Raw genomic sequence first — 13,333 nt, 5'->3', positions numbered from 1 at the left:
TTATCAGTGTGTTATCTAAGAGAGAACTGCGAATGGTGAAACAATCACACAGTACCGATGTTTTCACAAGCAGGGTTCAAAATGAGCCACTTACATGCTGAGGCTGTTTAGCGCTTCTGGTTAGGCAATATAATTAATTACACTTGGGAAAATAACCGTTTTTAATTTGCAGAAGGCCTACTGAATTCTGAATGGCTGGTTTTTGCTTTTGATTATTTTTTTCTACTTTTGTTTTTCTTTCTTTATTTTTGGCATTAGCGTGTAATGAACAGCAGGACGAAGGTTGCGCACTGGGCAAATATTTTGGCCCCTGCCGTGAGCGTTCGTCATCATGAACCACATCCCATCCTCTGTTGGATGAACAGCTCACAACGTCGTCAGCATCCGTACAGTCTCGCGACGTAACAATCCATCTCGCTCACGCGCACGAGCTCATCCCCATAGTTCCATCTCGACGGTTCCATTCCCTCCTTCAGCTGTTATTCCCATCGCCAGTCTGGTACATCAGCTATCATCATTCTAGCAAAGTATTCTTGCCAAGCCCACTTACATATAGTATGAGTCAACATTATGTCTCTAAACTTGGGGGGGGGGGCGGGGGGTGTTCCTCTGATACATGTTTTCCTCTGTCTCTAATTGCCAACGTACAACTCTCCATGCTTCATTGTGTAATGTTCAGCTTCTGTTCCATGTTCTTTATTTCAGTCCATGTTTTCAACACATATCCCCCAAGGCGTGCAAATCCGTAGTGCTTGAAAACATCGTTCTTTCAACGCATCGGCACGTTGCTTTGCATTGTCAAATTAAACACTTCAAAAGCGCACCCTGCTTTCGCTCGCCCCTTTTTATTTCACGATTTTGATCCCGGGCCACTTTCAATAATCGCCCCCGAGTGATACAAAATAATTTTTGCCGACACTGCATTGGCAGCGGTGTACAAGTGTAATGGGTTCAACTGAGTCGCAGACGTAGACTTGGAGGCAACACATTTATTCAACTCCAACACACGGAATAACAACCTATGGTGGTGACCACCAGGCTAACTACACTAGTTACAACGTAACTGCTACTACGGACCGTGACCAACAACTTGGGTCTGGGTCCACGTGTTAGAGACTCGTTGAACGGAGAACGTAGACGAACGTTTCTTCCAGGATGAACAACAACAACGCCGGTCCCTCTCGGGACCCGGCTTATATTCTCTGCGGCGTGGCCGACTCCGCCTTTGGCCATGACCACCTTCCAGAATCCTCGGGAAGGATCTGGGTCCCGATCACGTGACCACCCCTAGCCCCCACTTGGAGCCCCTTTGTAGACTTAACTGGTCACGTGTCCTCCCGGGTCAACCAGAGTGCCATTGCCTCCAGTATCCTCATCCCTCGGCCAGGACCCACGCATGGCACTGCACGCAAAGCGTGGTAACATCTAGCGCTATCATTCAGCGCTCACCGTGCCCCTCTAGGGCCGGCACTGCACCCTGCCCGTTGACATCCAGCGATGTCACGACACAAGTACAAATAACAGAGCAAATCAACGCATTCGTCAATATCCCACCGTGGCCTTTCAATAGAAAAAGCAAATAATGCCCGACTTCTTGGGCAATGGCCCTTCTTCGAAGCACACAGAGAAGGCCAAAGAGATGAATTTGCCTCTCGTGTCATTGCCTAAAACGTCGCCTATTATTTACTTTTTATTCTAAATGCGGTGATACTGACCAATAAGTTGGTTTGTTTAGCCGTTTATACTGTTTTTTATTACCCCTCCAGCAATTATAAAAAATTTCAGCAAACTTGCTGTACATTACTATGTTTTTCTGATAATTATCTCGAGCATCATTTTGCAGCCTTTTTTTTTACACAACAAAGTTGTTCGATCACATCCTGGAGTAAATTTCCATTCGTCGGTATTATGATGACGCTTCCAGCGAACCTGAGATTGTCACCATTTACCTTCATGCCTTTATTTATCCACAAAAACCACGATGGGCCTTCGGTTGTTGTTGTTTTTTTTAAACCTGCCCGTAACTGAATCGCCCGGAATGCGCCTGACGTCATCAGATCTTGGAAACTAAGCAGGGCTGAGCCTGTTTAGTGCTTAGATGGGCGGCCAACACGCATAAAAAACCAGGTGTTAGGGCTGGTGTGGCTCATGTTGGGTGACATTTTTTCAGTGCAGAAGAATCAACCGTCGTACTCTACTATGCTCCCCGACTTCACCAACCTGCACTGACCAGTGCGATGCAATACGGTCAAGTAGCCCCCCGCCCCCCACCGCCCATGGCCAGCGAGGACGTGGGGAGGGCCTCCGTCATCTTCGCAACGCGTGGAAAAAAAAGGGGCTCCCTCCACGCACGCGCAACGAGCGCGTGAGTGACGCGGTAAATAAAGTGGCTTTTGAGCGCCCCGGTGTGCTGGGGAGGAATGCACCTGCCACGCCAGCCCCGTGCCACCGCAAGGCAAAGGTCCCGTCGCACCCCCCCCCCCACCCCCGCGTCCCGCGTCCCTGGGCATCTGGGCCGAGTGTGAAACACGGAGAGTGTTTCCATCGGCTTTTCTGATGCACAACGTAGGGCTTTAATTTATGGGGTTGTTTTTATTTTTATACCAACGTAATTAAATATCACGTAATGGTATCAAACGAACAGAACGTTCGCTTTCGAACCGGCATGCCAGTTACGCTCAAAGCAAAGTCATTCTTTGTGCATGCGGGAGGGAGGGGGGGCGGGTGGGAGGGGGGGCGGGTGGGGGCAGGTTTCATAATGTTTACTAAATTAAGGATGGATTAAAGATGTGAAAGTTAAGTCAATGTTGATTCAGATTTTTGTTTGCCAAAACTATGAATTGACATTCAATGTTGAGCTTCATAGGGATACCTCATTCATTCACTCATATCAGCTGAATGTGAGATAAAGACTTTACAATCGGCAATCGTGGTTGATTTCAGTATGTTAACATAATTTTGTTAATGACATAGTCGACGTAACAAACAATCACTGTGTCTAATATGTATATTAGGTACGTTTCATCAACAGAAGTGGTGGAATTCATGATTATATCATCATACGACTCAGGAAATATAATCTCTTCCTTGACATTCCTGGCTGGCTGCTGGCTGGGCTCCTCTCCACCCAACAAGACGTTTATCGTTCGTGGCTGCGGACCGTTGCCACCAAAACGACGAAATAAGTTTTTAAGACATACAAGCGATAGCGACACTGCAGGGGTGGGCGTAACGAAAGACTGACATGGTTAATTTAAAATCGCTCTCACTTTTCAATTTGTGCTCTCATTAACTAGCTTTTAAGCCCAAGGACGTGTGTATATTGCAGCAAATCTGAAATATTCAATAGAGAAATTGTTCAGCTCATGATTATTCATGAGGGGGGTTGCCCCATGTGGAGTGACGTCACCCGCTCATGATTATTAACGAGGGGAGGGGGGGTGCGGCATGTGGAGTGCGCGACCTTCTTGTGCGTTAGTGTAAATTTCCACACGCACATGAATATTAATGAAGGGGGGGGCCTAATGTGGAGTGACGTCACGCGGGGGGGTGGGCCTCATTTGGAGTGACGTCACGTGCGGGACACACACATTCTTGGCTTATTACAGCAGTAATATCAATCTTTCGCCAACATATTCTATAAATCCTAGAAAATAAATAAAAATGAAACTCACAACACATTATCTTGGCATTTTATTTAGTTAAAAAAGCGGATTACTTTTAGTATAGATTACTTTTGGTTACACTTGTAACTGTGTTACTGCTGCATATTTGTCTGAGTTAAAGGCGATACCCAAAACTGGTGGACTCAAATATATGGCACGGCGCAGCATGCTGAACTAATTACGTAAAAAAGCTCATATCATTATAAAAGCACCGATTTATCTCAAAACTTGCGCTGATACCTTCGGCGGAATCAACACGGCCCGGCTTCAAAACCGAATACTTTCAAAATCCAGTCACCGTAACTCACCACCTCGTTCATAATAAAGTTTTTGGGTTAGATCGCGTTATTTATAAATGTGTCGTAACCCTCCACCACCCGACACGGCCAATCAGCAAAAAAGTCTCATGTTGACAAAAGACAAATAGTTCACTACTTTAGCCCACCGGTGTGTTGAAGAGTGAATCCACAACAGAGTGAATCCATAACATTTACAAAAAAAATTTTGTAAATGTTGTGGATTCACTCTTCAACATTTACCAATTTATTTTGTAAATGTGGATTCACTCTTAAACACACCGGTGGGCTAAAGTAGTGATCTATTTGTCCTTTGTCAACGTGACACTTTTTTGCTGATTGGCCGTGTTGGGTGGTGGAGGGTTACGACACATTTATAAATAACGCGATCTAACCCAAAAACTTTATTATGAATAATATTGGTCGCGAAAGCCTATGTGTTAAACTCACCACCTCGTATCCGAGCTCTCTCAAACCAAGCCATTGCGAAGGCATACTAACGTGAAAGCCGCATGTCATTCGATAGGAGAATCGAGCAGCGCTATTCCACAAATACTAAGACTTCCCCATATAGCCTGAACAGACTGTTGGGGCAAGTGCTGTTAGCGAGCACCTATGAAGGCCAGAACGGGACATGAAGGGGTGGGTGGCCAACACCACGCCCGACCGCCTTTGTCTCCCCAGTAGCGATGTTTACACACTGCACCAGGTACTCATTTGAGGTTGAGTCGACCTAGGGGAGGCCCAGGACCGGTTCAGATAATTGTCACTGGTGTTGGCCGTGAGCGGGAATCGAACTTGGGTCGCCAGGTTCGTAGCGCAGCGCGCTAACCGCTACACTACCGCTCCCCACAAATACACACACACGCGCACACACACTCCTGTTCAGTGTTAAAGCAACATTCGAGCTTTCCGCATACCACGGAGCTCTGAACGACGTGGGGAGATCGATCCCGGGCGGTCGCAATGGCAACGATATTGTCTCCTTGGTTCTTTCGGTAAAGTCACGTAGAAAGGAAATAATAAAATAATAATAAAACAATAAAATAATTCTCACGACGTTTTGGCCACAACGCAAGCAGCCATTCAGACGCTGTCTTTCCGACAGACCTGTTCTTCACCTGAGGATGGCTGCTTGTATTGTGGCCGAAACGTCGTGAGAATTATTTTATTATGTTTTATTTTTATTATTTCCCTTCTACGTGACTTTACCGAAAGAACCAAGAAGATGAATCCCTGCAGTCACGAAATGCTTTAAATCGAAACGATATTGTCAGTTACGCTATTCCCGGCGCAAACTACATCCCAAGCTGAAGGTACCCCGCCAATTTGTTTGCTGATGTTTTCTGGGTTCATGTATCGGGCACTGTCGCGTGCTGCGGGGAGAGCATATGCCCATCTATGAAGGAACACGGCCACAAGCATTTGCCCAGACAAAATTAGAAACGTTGCTTTCGTGAAAATAAGAGTAAACAGCTCCAATAGCCGTAATCGTTTCTAAAATGTAACACATCTGCTGTAAAGTTTGAGGGTTTCCACCCTTTATCGTCTCAGCAGAGGCCCAATATTTACGGCATTCTCGCAAAAGGCCTGCGCACCTGAGCGAGGCAAACGCCACGGAGGGCAGGCGAGCACTCCTTTGTAGGCGAGCCAAGGGGCATAAATCCGCCGTCGTAATAAACGCACAATTTTCAGTTCCGCTGGTAAATGTGTCAATACCGCCTTGTTTCCCAAAGAGCCCCGAAATGATTTTCACATGTCTGGCTCTGGCAGCGCACACGCGGCCACCCGTGTGACATTTTACGGACACTTGCCCACGGCTGTAAAAGTCCTGCAGGGCTCCCGATCACCTTTAAAGAGGTTTTTTAATTTTTTTTCGTGACGACTGCACGGGCTGGAATAGTGTGGCTGGCGGATGACAGTCCGCAAACCAGCCCCAACACCTGCACGACACTATCCCCAACGACACCCGCAAACTACACCACGCGTCGAAGAGGAATGATGATTTTTTTTTTCTCCACCACCCTCAACATCCACAAAACATTGGCAGAAATATTCCGTGGGCACGCGCGCGCGCGAGCGCGAGCGCTTCCACGCCGTTTCCAGTTACCGGGGACAAATTAAGGTTGACGGATTAAGAGAGCATAACATTTATGGGCATTTAATAAAGGGTAAGAGATTCCACTGCGACCATGTGTAAACTGCGGTTATGATCAAAATTATCCTCTCAAGGGCGACGTCACGATTTCTGCGGAGTTACTAAATCATGCCGTGTAACGTTAAAGTTTTACCCGGTTTAAAAAAGAAAAAAAAACCCACAGGCACATGGGTTTTCCAGAGGTTTCAACACAGGTGCAGCTTTTGAAGTGTATAAAGACCCCCGTACAGAGTCTGTGCTTCAAATTACTTTATTGCAATTTTATGTTGCAAAGAAAAGTATTAAATTCCTTGAAAGTGCCCATACTGTTTTAACCTGCTGCATAAAACAGAACTTGCATTTTTCTCCAAAATTGCAGCATCCATCTTAGGGTTGAGGTTTAACACTATTAACTGCGGGCCTCACAGAGTGTAAAATGTAAACATGTGGGACAGTGAATGAACCATTAATCATTGTTATTGCAAAGTCCTGAAAATCTTTTCATCAAAAAAAATGTTCTTCGTTACATTTACAGTGTGTGTGTGCTATTTGAATCTTTTCCAGATATATAATCTGTAGTTACGTTATACAATTACAAAAACGAGAGAAATGAACAGACGTTCAAATATAAATCAAATTTGTTTTCAACAGAAGATGTAAAATATTCATTAGAGGAGGAAATTACATTCTACCAATTTTAATGTCCTGAGTGTAAGGTAACGCTAATTTGATCGTTTTTTTAATGTAATTTTCTCGTGAAAAATTGGCCCGGCCCGGTACTCATAATCGAAAAAGAAAGTGAAACTTCAGCAGGTATGAGTAACGTAAAATATGAAGAGGCACACGTAACATTTTTTTCTCTCTCCCAACTATGAGAACATAATTGTCTGTCCATTAAATGTCAAACAATAACATAACCGAGTATAACATTGCAACTCAAGTTTATCGTTCGCATTCAATTGTCTACTGTGAATTGGCATGCGGTTACAGTTCAGTTCCATGTTCTGTTCAGTCCTCCACGTCTTTCCTTCATTAACTTTACCAGCCGCTGCCAACACGCATTTCAATTAACTACACAGAGCACCACCTGGCTAGTGTAATGTTAGACACACAGCTAGGATATACACACTCACACACACTTGGAAGTTAAAGCAACATACGCCAATGCAACTGAGAAATATGAACGTGCTTGTTCGAACGATTCAGATATGCGCAGTGAAAATGGCATGGTCTTTAATTATCTCTGTTCTGACTGGCTGCTCTGTTTAATATGACGACGAATAATTTGTGCACTGTTTTTACAAACATATTTATAGCCCTTTGCCAATCCAGTGCTAGATGGTCTCCTCGGAGGGTTTCCACGCTGGTCAGTACGAGTAGGTGAACGTGAGAGGGGTTTCCAAGGACAGGTTCAGATTTGACTCACCACTGATGCCAGCCACGGCCGGGTATTAAACTCAGGTCACCAGGTTCATGGAGCAGTGCGCTAAGCACTGCACCACCGCTCCCCGCTCAAAACGTATGCGTACCTCAAAGTGCATTCCAGCCTGGCACAAGCGCTGTGGTGACATCACCGTCACTTCGCCGTGAACGGAGGCTGTTGATGTTGTTGTACCCATAATTAAATCACGTTAAATATACGTAAAATAAATCCGTGAACAGCAAACGATTGAATTCACTTACTCGGCGTGTATCTCCGTGCGATCACTCGTGATGCGTGAACACCACAACATCATTTCTCGATTAGAAGTTTTCGTGACTGCAAGGATTCAGGTTTTTTCGGTAAAGTCACATAGGTAAAAAATTAAAATAAATTAAATCACGACGTTTCGGGCGCAACACAAGCGTCCTTCTTCAGGTGGGGGACAACTTAGCGAAAGCACACCGCTTAGCACACCGCTTAAGTTTATTTAATTTTTTACCTACGTGACTTTACCGAAAAAAACAAAGTGAACACCACAAACATCGCCGCACCTTGAGATTCGTTTTCGGAGCGTTCCTGCTTTGGAAGGTTGTTTAATGTTGACTCACCGTGCACGCGAGAGAACAGAAGCGCACCGAGAAAAGCCGCACATACAGAGGGTTTAAAAACCCCACAACTCACGCAGTGCAACGACATACTTGCTGCACTGCCGACCGTTCTGGGCGCGACTCGAAAGAGGGTTTCTCGCTGACATTACCACGGTGTGGTCATGAAGAAGCCCCGCCTTGAACTTTGCCAATACACCATCAAGGTGCAACAATGGTCGTGTTATGGTGCAGCGATCAAAGTCAATGAAATAAACTCGTGAAGCGTGTGAGAATTTGTTATAAGAAAATTATGCAAATGACTTCAATGCTTCTATGCAAATTTTTGTTGAGGCGAACCGGAGCAAACCAAGTTAAAAAAGGGACTATAATAAGTGAGAAAAAAGGTACAAATGAGATGGAACAAATTAAATTAAAAAAGTATCGTTCCTTAAGTTGAAGTGTGACCCTGAATCGTGACAAATCATCAAAATTGCCGAGGGGGTGAATGTTACAGGCCTAGTAAGTGTAGCGATTTAACTGCATGCAGCCAGTAACTATTCCCTTCCCCTGCGATTGAATGAATTACCACAAATTGGAGTAACGGGTCGACTTAAGAATCTGTGTTTTTCTATATTGCAGTGAACACACGTTGGCTTCTCGTGGCAGCAGTGGCCACATGAACCCATTGCATACAAGGGACATCAAGGGGAAATAATACAGGTGGGAACCTCCTGGTTACACCAGCCCACAGGGGATTATTGTGTCCGTCCGTCCGTCGTGCAGGGAGGGGCTGGGTGGGGAGGGGAGGGTGGGGAGGGGCTGGGTGGGGAGGGGCTGGGTGGGGAGGGGAGGGTGGGGCTGGGTGGGAGGTGGGAGGGGTGGGGCTGGGTGGGGGGGGCTGGTCACCCCGTGGTGCCCTTATAAAAACTCAACGTTTAACCAACTCACGCCAGCTTGTGCCCGCCCTCACAGTCGGGAATATTCGCAGAATACACCACGCCGCCGTTGACCCTGGCCATTGACCGAGCAACCCAACGTTCCTACCAGCTCCCTCCGCAGGAATGTGTTAAGATTATCACGCGATGTAAACGCCCTGAGATCAAGAATGAATGATAAACAGACACGTTTGTTTCATGGCTTCTGTAATGGTCTCCAACATACATTTGTCCTTGGAAGTATTTGGCATAATCAATGATGGCATCAAGTTTCAAAGCCGCACAACGGCACGACGTCGCAACATGACTTCACACGTGGGGTAATGACATCATCAGGGGAGGAATGCACTTCATTTCAGCACAGATCAGTGTGACTGGCTTTCTATCGCACAAGTCACTTAACAATAACATTGCATTCACATTGGATCATCATTAGAAGAGTTGTCCTGCCTCCCCACAAAGACGGTCCACCGCATCGCGCTTTTTCAGATGTGCTTCTGTGACTGTCTGGAACACTCTTCCTTCTGATGTAAAAAAGCCACTGGAGCAATGCACTTTTAAATCATCTATATAAAAAAAAATATTCTTTAGAGTTGCTTTTTTGTTTAGTTAGTTTTGCATCCCCCGCACCTCCGATAAGCACGGTTGGCTACGCACGGTGCGATAGAATTCTCGATTTGAAGTTTTCATGACTGCAAGGATCCATACTCGTTGATTCTTTCGGTAAAGTCACATAGGTGGAAATAAAAAATCATGAAATTTTTTTAAATAAAAACGAAATTTAAAATAAAAATGAAATAAAAATTTAGTTATTTCATTTTTAAAAAATCACCTACGTGACTTTACCGAAAGAACCAAAGAGTACGGTGCGATATAAGCTCAACATACACACATACATTACGCAGACGGACGGAGTGAATGCCTTGACGATTGCTAAATGTCGTGACAAAAAAAAGTATGCAGCGTGTACGTACGTGCGTGAGCGAACACATCGTGAAGGAGCGTCTCTTCCGCCGCTCCTCGGGCTGCCCCTCCCGGGCTCCAGCTGTGTGCGATGGCCTCGAGGAGACGCGTCTGGGCTCGCGTGGCCCTCAGCGACAGGCTGGGCAGCTCAAAGATGCCCTCTGTCACGGGCAGCATGGCCCTCTTGGTCCTGCCAAAGAAAAAAAAAAACACACTCGCTGATTCTTTGCGGAGCTAAATAGCCGGCCTTTAATGAAGAGCTCCGTCTGTAGAAAGGTTGTAACGTGCGTGTATTTTTCCCCCTTAAAAAGATTCATTAAAAATCCCTGCAATTTGGGTTTTTTCCTACTGATTATTGCGAAAACATCGCTAGAAATGTAGCTGTAAAAATAGAGCGGCTTAACTTTGTTGCATGAATAATGAACGTGGTTGAATAAACATTGTTCTCAGCTTGCCCGCAGCCAATGCTTGATACGGACGGAATATATATGAAAATTACTCTTTGCTTTGTTTGCACTTTCAGCTTGAGAAATATTATCAAGCTCGTGAAACAATCTCTAATAGCGCATCGTCAATCCATTACACTTCGCCATATGAAATAGATTTACAATAAAGGGATTTTTAAATATATATGAAATGTGGTTTCTGACGATGCATGTCCACAGGCTACACGCATCTGCTTGAAATATGCAGCGGATGAAAATGACTTAAAGACTTGCCATGAACTTTTAAACATCGTTAATTCTGCGTCCTCTCACCAGATATCGTCAACAATGGTAAGTACCCACGATGCATCAAGTGCCGTCAACATTACCGCAGTATATTTTCAACAAGGCAGAGTACATTTTCTGTCACATAACACCTGTAATGATGATATTGTCCTTAAAAAAGCTGACCTCTTGCACCAAATATAATTTCAGATCATTCAAGATGTCCTAGTCATACATCATCATCATCAATCTCCTGGCAAAGGTGAATGGGTTTTTCTTTTATTAAATGTTTAAATTTAAGCGGGCAAAGTGTGCAAGTGTGTAATTATCATCTTATGTTTAAGAATGTTGTGGACTACGCGATGCTCGATGCAGCAGGCGCATGTCTAGGAATGTTCTAACTGTGTCACTTTCGCAAATGAGACTGTCCTGGTCACTCTTTTCACATTTCCACCTGGTCAAACAAAACAACTTGAAGTTTGCCTCGATGTAGTTTGGGTTGTTGGTGCTGCCCCTGCCCCCTGCCCCCTCTCCCTTTGATGCTGTTAATCCTGCATAATGCACGGGCATAATATGACTTTGAAAACCCCCCGCCCACCTCCCACGCATTTCACAATTAGCACTATTCGCATTCCTGCATTTCCCATAAATATGCTAAATTCCTCTTCAAATGCAAATTATTTTGTCAAGGCTCTCTTCCCCCTCCCTCACAGCTTAAATAGACACTCCAAGCCTAAGACGTGTCATTTAGACTCTGTCTTATCGACAGACATGTTCTTCACCTGAGGACGGCTGCTTGCGTTGTGGCCAAAACGTCGTGAGAATTATTTTATTATGTTTTATTTTTATTATTTTATTACTTCCCTTCTACGTGACTTTACCGAAAGAACCAAGAAGATGAATCCCTGCTGTCACGAAAGCTTTAAATCGAAATGTAGGTTTGGGTTGTTAAGGCACCAAACGCGACTGTCTTCCCATGTGAGCTTCTGTTAAATTTACTCATAAGAAGGCTGCAGGCATTGTTGATGTTTTCTTAAAATATATTCCACTTTGGCCACAAGCTTCAGATAAATAATGCGTGACCATGTATCTCAGAATGGCCTCTACATCAACACTTGGAGCATGCAATTTATATGCCCGAAAGAGTGTTTGTCATAGGCAATCAAACTAATATATTTTTTAATATTCTCAGAGCCGTAATCAACTCCAATTAAGAGATAAACCCAAACCAAATATCGTGATTTTTTGTGGGTTGCTGGCATCTGTGGCATGTTCCAGAATGTTAACTCACTACACTCAGGAACCTGGTTTAATCACAGATGCTTGCCTGGACTAGAACCCAGGTTTCTCAGAGGTGCTGGCTCAATGAACTTCACGGAAGCACAAGTCCTCAGAGCCACCCAGCCACCTAAGCTGGGAGGTCCTCCTGCCTTGTGCTGTCCATGCGAAGCATGACCTCACCCATTAAAGCCAGGGACCAAGTTTCCATCCCACATGGTCATCCGCTGCCTGTGGCCCTCTTTCTGCTCAATCGCAATGCACAAACAAACCGCAGCCAATCCAAATATCAAACCCGATTCCCACCGCAGCGAACAACAAGCTGATGCCATGTAAAACGTGCCAAAGCTTGGTTACTGCAGGGTAGGAAAGAGACACCGCTAACGCAGCATCTGCGACTCCCAACCGGTTTTTTTTATTCGAAATTACAGCTAATAAAACGCACGTAATTTATGGAAAGGAAAACAATCGACAAAACGGTGCTTTACAATTTGCTGAAACTCACTGCAATATAATTTGGCCACTTGGGCAAACTTGGCAGCCCACGGGCCAAGGGATGAGCTCCGTGTTATAGGCTTAAATTAAAAGGAGTCACTTGCCGAGTAATACATGTTTTCTCAGCTGGAATTAAAACTTAAAAGTGATGAATGGTTTTCAGTGGATAATGGGTCAAGTCCAATTCGAATGTTTGCTGTACAAGAAAAATGATAAAATAACGGACTACCTTGAAAGATGCAACTGATATCCGGTGTACGACTTTCTAATACACGAGCAGACTTCCTACGAACCTTAGTTGCGTATTTTATTACCAACTTCTTACTCTCTCTGGTCCTATTATATTAACCGTGATTAATGGTCATATAAATACACAAGCGCGCTCTCTTCCATAACGGAAAACAGATTACATCGGCAAATTGCCCATCCACAACACTATCCATACACATCTGACGGAATCCTCTCCACGTTTATAAGAAAGCACAAAAAGTTCCTGAAACACTGACGTGCACATCGAGTGGAGTCATTCGTTTTGTCCATCCAACCGAACCGCCTACCTCCTCCATTTCGACCTTCCCTGCAAAGCTGCAGCTGGAGTCACATATGGAGCCGCAGTGAATATTTTGACGGCAACGACCGTACGGATCCGTACGCACAATGTCAAGCGCTTTTCAAAACTAAAAAACGCGTGCAAAGCCGTAATGCCAAACATCAGTTGTACATTTCAACGTCGTCAGTATAAAAACCTTTTTTAACAACTGTACCTCGGCACTTCTCAGAACACCAGAGATTCATATGGGCCACTTTCAAAACGATTTAACCTAAAGCAACGGTGTTTTTTTTT

General features: G+C 44.7%; 1 protein-coding gene across 1 annotated transcript in view; it reads right to left on the bottom strand.

The window, feature by feature from the left end:
• The window catches only part of VPS13B (vacuolar protein sorting 13 homolog B), a 301,109-nt gene that overhangs the window by 208,412 nt on the left and 79,364 nt on the right, over window positions 1-13,333 (bottom strand). The window contains 1 exon segment of the mRNA XM_061554219.1: window positions 10,018-10,196. Coding sequence (XP_061410203.1) covers window positions 10,018-10,196 — 179 coding nt within the window.

The sequence above is a fragment of the Lethenteron reissneri genome, chromosome 19 (genome assembly GCF_015708825.2).
Source record: "Lethenteron reissneri isolate LAM-NWPU_2019-01 chromosome 19, ASM1570882v1, whole genome shotgun sequence".
NCBI classification, from domain to species: domain Eukaryota; kingdom Metazoa; phylum Chordata; class Hyperoartia; order Petromyzontiformes; family Petromyzontidae; genus Lethenteron; species Lethenteron reissneri.
This window is presented reverse-complemented; position numbering and strand designations above follow the sequence as displayed.